The 8,289-nt window shown below is 44.3% G+C and overlaps 1 protein-coding gene across 1 annotated transcript; it reads right to left on the reverse strand.

Annotated features, from left to right (window-relative positions):
* Positions 1–602: 602 nt before the first annotated feature.
* On the reverse strand, positions 603–5,215 carry RPL19 (ribosomal protein L19). Its single transcript, XM_080978640.1, has 6 exons — positions 5,070–5,215; positions 2,957–3,063; positions 2,211–2,333; positions 1,898–2,018; positions 1,457–1,567; positions 603–785 (listed from the first exon to the last, which is right to left on the reverse strand). Exons 1-6 carry the CDS (start codon positions 5,072–5,074, stop codon positions 662–664), a joined length of 591 nt encoding a protein of 196 aa, XP_080834766.1. The 5' UTR covers positions 5,075–5,215; the 3' UTR covers positions 603–661.
* Positions 5,216–8,289: the final 3,074 nt, after the last annotated feature.

Here is an 8,289-nt window from a genome sequence, read left to right on the forward strand (position 1 = left end):
TTGCTGAAGGCCCTATTCAGGCATTCAATTATTGCTGTGTGGAGCACTCAGGAACAGGCTTGGTTCTCTCCACCACTCTGGTCATCCTGGTTCTAAATCATATAGGGAGCTCATACACCTACAGCAGTCTCCCTATACATACCTTACCTAACTCATGGAGGGTGGTGGAAGTGAGGGAGCAAGGCCAGCACATATGACTTCTCAGATGACTAGAACTGGGTTGAATGTCCAAATAGGGCTTTAGTGTCCCAACAAATGTATAGGAAATCATCTGAAACTATAACTACTCTCCTCTAAAGCAGATATAAATTATGTAGCGCATAAGTCACACAAACTGCATGACTAGAGTAAAGCCTCTAGTTTGAAACCAACAAGGCTTAATTGTTAGCAAATGATGAGCATGCACACACTTGTTCGGGAAACATGAAACAGAAAATTAGAAACCAACTTACAGAAATGTTTCAACCAACCCACCTTGAGTAATTGTACAAGCTTTGTGGATCAAGATTTAGGCCAAGCTGCCATGTTACCCCCCCCATGGGCATTTATTCTAAGATCACACCCCCCCCCACTTATCTAGGAAAAGCTACTAGACACAGATGTGTTGTTAAGAGATTTATTAGATACCCTTTGAGCACTATGTACACAGAAAAGGCAGAAGTTATTTCTTGGTTTCTTCCTCCTTGGACAGGGTCTTGATGATCTCTTCCTTCTTGGCTTGCAGGCGTTCTTCACGGCGCTTACGGGCCTCCTTGGTCTTGGACCTACGGGCTTCAGCCTGGTCACTGAAAAGCAAAGGAAGGCCCGTGAAAAGCACAGCATCAACAGATTCACTTCATTACTGACACCAAATTCACAGAGTATGTATATGAATCCAGTTTTCAGATTTGTCTGCAGTCTGACAGCTGGAACATCTGAAGAGAACTTTTGTCCCCTCCCTAACAACTACTGTTGTCTGTTTCATTGTTTTTAATATAGAGTGCAAGCTACCTTCATAACTTTGTGGTATTTTAAATTTATTTTTGGAGCATTTTTATCCTGTCTACTAACCAAACATTTCCCCATAGAGAGTACTTTGTCATTGCTGCCAACTTACACTAAAAAGCCAATAAACGAATTAACTTGGAGGGAACAATGAAACATCACTTCCGAACTCAGTGATGGAGCCAGACAAACAATCAAAATGAGGGAAGCCCTTCTACGGAAGCTTTATGGCAAGTAACAGAAGAGTAAAGAGAGCAAATACCTCAGATGACTCACCACTGTAAGTTGATTACTTGTGGAGTTTGTGCTACACCTCTCATTCTTCAGCCCGCAACACCTTTTTATTGCTACCTTAAGAATTTTAGTACTGCTATGCCAAGAACAGGACTTTATTCAGGGAGGAGAGCAAAGGAGGGAAATGACTTTACTCAAAGGAAGCAAGTGTCCAGTAGCAAAATGAGAAAACACTTACGCCAGAAGCTTCTTGCGAGCCTTGTCTGCCTTCAGCTTGTGGATGTGCTCCATCAGGATCCGCTTGTTTTTGAAAACGTTACCTTTCACCTTCAAGTACAAGCTGTGGTACCTGGAAAAGATGGGAGAAACAGCAAGGGCTGAGTATGCCACTCCATAGCTCTGAATAAATATTAACACCTTACAAGAAAGCAATGTCCCCTAGACATACTGTAAGTGGCTTTGCCTTGTCATCAAGTATGTGGGCTCCATAATCCTTAAATCCAATTTAAATGAAGTCTGAAACCTAGCACACTATTCAGTAAGCCTTCCATAAACTAGCATGATTTGGCTCTCACCACTGGAATAGACGCATATAAAAAGTTAGCCACATTACAGGCAGAAAAAGCCAGAGATGCTTCAGGTGACAAAACTGACAAATGTATTTGTTTGCCAGACTTACATATGGCGATCAATCTTCTTGGATTCCCTGTATCTGCGAAGCAGACGTCTCAAAATCCTCATCCTTCTCATCCAAGTAACCTTCTCAGGCATACGTGCATTGGCTGTACCTTTTCTCTTACCTGGAAAGCAAAGGAAAATGTTAGGCAGAATGATTCAGTGATCTGTGCTAAGAGTACAAAAATGTTTGCATTTCTGCAAAAGCCTCCTAAGTGTAGAATTAAAGATATCTGATGCTTTGTTTCATTAGATCTGCCTAAACTAAACTGCCTCTAAATTGGAGATTCTCAAAATTGATGGAAACCAGCTCTTACCAATGCCCATGTGCCTGCCCTTGCGGCGAGCCAAAGTGTTTTTCCGGCACCGTGCTCGTGAGTGAACGGTAACTGGCTTGCGGATTATCAGGCCATCTTTGATCAGTTTCCTGATCTGTTGACCTAGAAGACAAGAGAAAACAATAATCAGAAAGAATAACTAATATCACCAAGGAGAACCTGCAAATCTATTTTCACATAAGTAAGCAAAACTATGTTTATGCCAATGTCTACATTTCTGTTTCCAAGTTAAAATCCACCTGATTCACAGACTGTCTATTTTCTGGTCTGTTGAATTAACTAAAGACAGGTAAGCTAAGGAAAGTCTATGTAACAGAGTAAGAAATTGCTACTAAGCTAGTGACTTGCACTATGAACAGATGTTTGCTATGGTTTTAAACAAAACCGATTACAGTGGTTCTTGGTTCTTGAATGAAATCCATTCCAGAAGCCCATTCGGCTTCTGAAATATTTGAAAACCGAGGCACAGCTTCCCATTGGTTGCAAGAGCTTCTTGCACTCAGCCGAAGCTGCATCACACATTCAGGTTATGAAAAACGTTGAAAAATGGAAGCATTTACTTCTGGGTTTTCAGTTTGAGAACCAAAACGTATAAGAACGGAGGCATTTGGAAACCGAGGTTCCACTGTATCAGCAAAAACTAGCATCTGCTACAAGAAGTACCAACAATGTAAGCAAGCTGTACATACTCATATGCTTCTGTGACATGGCAAATGTTCACTTACGAGAGTTGGCATTTGCAATTTCATTGGTCTCGTTGGGATCCAACCAGACTTTCTTCTTGCCACAGCGCAGGACGCTGGAGGCCAGCCTCTTCTGAAGCCTTAGCATACTGAGGACAAACATACAAGGTTAGAGATTTCACAGAACAGCAAAGAAGTTATCCTGACTTGTGGAGATATTAGATGGGAGTGTTATTCCAAAGTAGCAAAAAATCTGCATAACTAAAATAAGCAAACTATACAGGACTCTGAGCAATGAGCCTAGACACTGGGAACCTAATCTAGGCTCCCCCCACAAAGACCCCACTAATTTTGGCAGCGGTGGCACAAAGTGGGGAAAAACAGGAAATACTGGGCTGCGCAGCAAGTTAAGTCTATATGTCCAGTCCAGTACCCTGATGAGTATATAACTACCCTCCTTTCAGTCAGATCAATCATTCAATGTGTGCCACCTCTGCCACTCTAATCAGTGCCATGATTAGAAACACTGAAGATCAAATTTGAGATTTTGATTTATTTGACATTTTATTTGTATTCCTGCAAAGAGAATTTAATCTGATTTTAACCCAATTACTCTGAGAGGAAAAACAGGTTTGCTGCATGAGGACTCCTTCCTATAACTCCAGTGCACACTTTATTAACATAGCACAGTACTGATAAAGTACAGTACAGGATATCAAAATCCAATAGTATTATTTATTAAGACGTTTTTGAATCAGGAGTGGGTTATTGTGATAGTAAAGCAACAGCCACCAACCATCTGCAAACCCTGGTACACCTTTATAACATTTGTAATAACTTTTTTTGCTTTGGTGATTTGTCATGTCAGAGATCCAGATGTGTATACAAGAGAGAGATTAGAGTTTGGATATTCTAACTCTTGCATAGCCATGGAACACACCGGCCAGCCTTCAACTGACCACTCTCCTCTCATGAAACACTATCTGCACTATGGGGAAGGGGGTGTGATTATCTTCCAGAAAGGCTGGAAAATTTATGGAAACAATGCATGCGAAGCAGAAGCATTGAGAGCCAGTGTGGTATAGTGGTTAGTGGCATGACTTGGACTTAGGAAGCCAGGGTTCAATTCTCCGTTATACATCTTTGGGTGCCAGGGAAAAACATTCCTTTTCAACCAGGCTTTTGGCTGATTAACAGTGTATGTCATTTTAAATGTGTTTGTGGGAGTGTGTGTTATGGGTTTGCTTTTATTTTGCTCACTTTTATTATGTATTTTGTATTTTTATCTTGTATTTTTATGCTGTGAACTGCCCTGAGATCTTCAGCTAAAGGGAGGCAGATTTAATAAGCATATAAATAAATTCCCTATTTGGTTGCGAAGCTCACTGGGTGACCCTGTGAGCCAGTCACTGCCTGCCAGTCTAACCCATCCCACAAGGTTGATTGTGGGGATTAAACGAGGGGAACCACGAACACCACCTTCGAGTTTCTCGGAGGAAAGAAAATGGTATATAATTGCAACAAATAAATATCCCCCCTCCTTTTGTTGCGATGCTCCCGACTAAACATTAAGAAAGGACTTTCTGGCAGGAGGAGCTGTTCCGACAGTGGGAAGGGTCTCCCTCGGACGGCCTCTCTCCTCACTGGAGGTTTCTCATCCGAAGTTGTATAGAGGCCATCGGCCAAGGTTGCGATCCCTGCATTGGAAAGGGCTGGACTAGATGACCCATGGGGGGTGGACCTCCCTTCCAGCTCTACAATTCTATGATCCTCAATGGCTTCCCTCCGTTTTCGGGCCCCACCGTGCCTTTTAACGCCCACAGCCCACTTTGGACCATCCAGAGGAGGGAGGACGCCACCCCAACCCGCCAATTCGGCTCTTCCAGCCCCTCGTGGCAGGCGCGGAGGCTCCTCCCCTTTCGAACCCCCAGTCGTCGTCGCCGCCGCCGCCTCCCCCTTCACGCGCTACTAGGCCGCGTCTCCCAACCGTCCCTCCGTAACGGTGTCGCGCGCCCTCAACGAAACAGCCCCTCTCTATTGGCTTTTGTTCTCTCCCCTTCCTTCACTCGTCGAGCCTCGGCTTTTCCCCCCCCCCAAACTCCCCACGGAGACTGAAGGCCCCCCCCCCGCCGCCTACTACTCCGCAGCTCCTCACCTCATGGCGGCGGCGCCGACGGCACTAAAAAGAAAGAGAGGAAGGAAGCGCGCACTGGCCAGCCTACTAGCCGACGCGTCAGTGGGCTGTACCACTCACCCCTCTCGTCCCTTTTCACTCCGCCTTCATCGACTCGCCTTCGGTCCCCCACCAGGATTGAAAGTTCTTCACGTTAAACGACAAACTGGAGGAAAATGTGAGAGTTAAGGCAGCTGGGGTAAGTGGTTTAAACAACAAATTCTGTCCCCCCTATGGAGCTGAGAGTGGTATGACCTAAAGCCCAACTGCGCCTGCGCGGATGTCTAGGCGTATGCTCGCGTGGGGAGGCGCTTCCGGGAGGATTCTGCGCCTGAGCCAAAAGAGAGAGAGCGTTTTGCGCATGCCCGGAAAGATTATGCCATAGTTTTGCTGTGAGGCGCTTGCAGAAAAGAAACAAGTGGAGACTTTCTCTTCATACTGGAGATATTAAACTTGATGATTTCTGAGGCTTCCTCTTTTTCCCTCTGGATCTGAGAGCCGCCCATAAATAAAAAATGGAGAAATCCACATTTTATTTTAACTGTGTTTGAAAACAGCGTCCCACCCGCATGCTAAAACAGGACAGTATCAATACGGTCCATTTACTCTCTATTTGCAGGATGGGCTGCTGTGGCACAGAGAGGGGCTTAGGATAGCTTTGCAATGTAGCCTATTAACAGTGCAAATTATTTGGTGTGGGGTAGGGCTGATTTAGATTTCCAGCTAAAACTCGCTTATGCAAAACAGCCTTTAACTTGCAGCTAGTGACTCCTGCAGACCCACTAAAGGTCTGAATTAGGAAAAGTAGAAAATCTTGTCCATTGCTGCGCCTTTTGCTGGAGCCTGGCCAATCACACCTACGCGAAAGCCCTGTTTTCCTGCAGACAGCCCTCACCTCCCTTTCGGGAGAGACTAAAAAAATGGCGCCCAACGTAAACCCGAAAGTTATCGCCCGTGTGCTGCTCTACAGTCCTAAGTCTATGGCTAAATCCATCCGCCTTTGCGCTGCGACTCTGATCGCACAAAACATGTCCGGACTTGTTTGAAAAGAGTGCGCCTGCGCGATGAGTGTAGCATGTTGCAATTTCTGATGTATTCGGTGAAATCATTGATATGTTTACTGGGGTTGTTTTCGTTGACTGACAGGGAGAAAGGGCGGCTGAAAGCAAATAAGGTTGTGGCTTGGGCGCATGTGATAAGCCATTGAAGCAGAACAGCAATATTAGATGTTCTCTGAAACACTCTCCCCCTTCCCTTTCTGACAACTGGTAATGTTTCCCTAGCGCTGAATTAATTCTTACACGGTGCTTTATCTTTTTATTTTGGTTGCTCACCGGTAGGTTTTCATTGGGCATCTTAAAATACCAATTATGGCATTTGAGTAAATATATATATTGATGTACTGCTTGATCAGAGAGTAGGACTAGGGCAGCTTTCACCACATATTTTGACTTCAATTCCCATCAAGTTAAGCTGGCTATGGCTGGGTCTGATGGGAGTTGAAGTCCCTAATAGCTCATTTGGTCTGGGTGACCTGGGGTCAATGACTTACTCTCACTCTCAGCCTATCTTACCTCCCAGTCCATCCTTGTGTGGGTAAAAGTGGGGAGGGGTAGACAACTATGTATGCTATCTTAAACTCCATGCAGGTGTATAAAAACAACAAGGACAATATAAAGCCAATTACAGGGTCAGACAAGGACCTGGGAGACTAGGGTTTAAATCCCCACTCAGCCATGAAGCTCACTAGATGACCCTTGGCCAGTCACTGCCTCTCAGCTGAACCTGCCTCACAAGGGGGGTCGTGGGGATTCAGTGAGAGGAGGGGGATAACCAGGTATGCCACCTTGATCTCCCTGGAAGAAAAGGGTAGGCTATAAATTAATTAAATAAATAAATAAACAAACAAACTTACCATTACATTACCATTGGATGTAAATAGTAGTGTGACTATCTACATAGGAAGCCAACTTCTACTGGAATCAGAGCACTGGTGCATCTTATGCATTATCGCCTACACTGACTGGAAGCAGCTTTCCAGGATTTTGGGCGTTCCAGTTCCAGCCCTTGTGTGGAGATGCCAGGGACTGAACCTGGGATGCAAAGCAGTTGCTCTGCCACTGAACTATGGCCCTTCCCAAAATATGTTTACGCAGAAGTAACCCCATTTGAAGCGTTTCCTGGGAGATATGCCTAGAATTCCAGTGTTACTGAAAAATAAACTGATTGATAGCATATGATTGTTTAAAATAGTGTTATTATTTTTATTGTTGTTGTTAATATTATTACCTACTCTTCACCTGATTACAAGTTTTTAAAATTGAACATTAAATCTTCCTGTTCTGTATCCTATTTCCTATGTCTCTGTCCTGGTGATCCTTAACTGTACAGTCATACCTCGGGTTACAGATGCTTCAGGTTGCGCGTTTTTGGGTTGCGCACCACGCCGAACCCGGAAGTACCAGAACGGGTTACTTCCGGGTTTCAGAGCTCATGCATGTGCAAAAGCGCCAAATTGCAACCCACGCATGCGCAGACTGCAGCACTGCAGGTTGTGAACGTGCCTCCCGCACTGATCACGTTCGCAACCCGAGCGTCCACTGTACTGACCTCGAACATAAAGGAAGTAATAGCTGAAATACATTTTTCAAACACCTTTCACCTTGATGCTTAGTAAAGCCCTTGCCGAAGCATGTTGATAAAACAGGCAATTGGCCACTAGAGTTAAATGTGTGCACGGACAATAAGTTTTATTTTTATTTTTATTGTAATGTGTTTCAACAATTTTATGTGCTCTGAGCATCCAGGCTATGGCAAGGTTTAAGCTCAGATAGTTAAAAATAAACCCTAGAACTTTGGTAACTGGACTGAGGTTTATTTGTGCTATTGAATGGTGGAGTGAAATTAAATGTGACAGTCTTTTTCTACTGATTTTGTTATTATTCACTGGGGAATTTATGTCAACTTCAAGTTTGACTCTTCCAACCCACCTCGTGAAAGGAGAACTATGTGCCTTTTTATCCTTAAAACTAACATTTTCAGTGTTCATTTTAAAGTGAAGAGAGTGTGATGAAGCATGTGGGGAAGGGCCATAGCTCAGTGGTACAGCATCTGCTTTGCATGCAAAAGGTCTCAGGTTCAGACTCTGGTGTACCCCAGGTAGGAATGGGAAAGGCAGGCACCTGTCTGAAACCCTTCAGAG

This window comes from Podarcis pityusensis (genome assembly GCF_964106645.2).
Source record: "Podarcis pityusensis genome assembly, chromosome: 13".
NCBI lineage: Eukaryota > Metazoa > Chordata > Lepidosauria > Squamata > Lacertidae > Podarcis > Podarcis pityusensis.

Coding starts and splice junctions, on each gene's coding strand:
- RPL19 (XM_080978640.1), bottom strand. Junction 2,334..2,956: donor AATTGCAAATGCCAACTCTC/GTAAGTGAACAT, acceptor CTTGTCTTCTAG/GTCAACAGATCAGGAAACTG. Junction 2,019..2,210: donor GGGCAGGCACATGGGCATTG/GTAAGAGCTGGT, acceptor TTTGCTTTCCAG/GTAAGAGAAAAGGTACAGCC.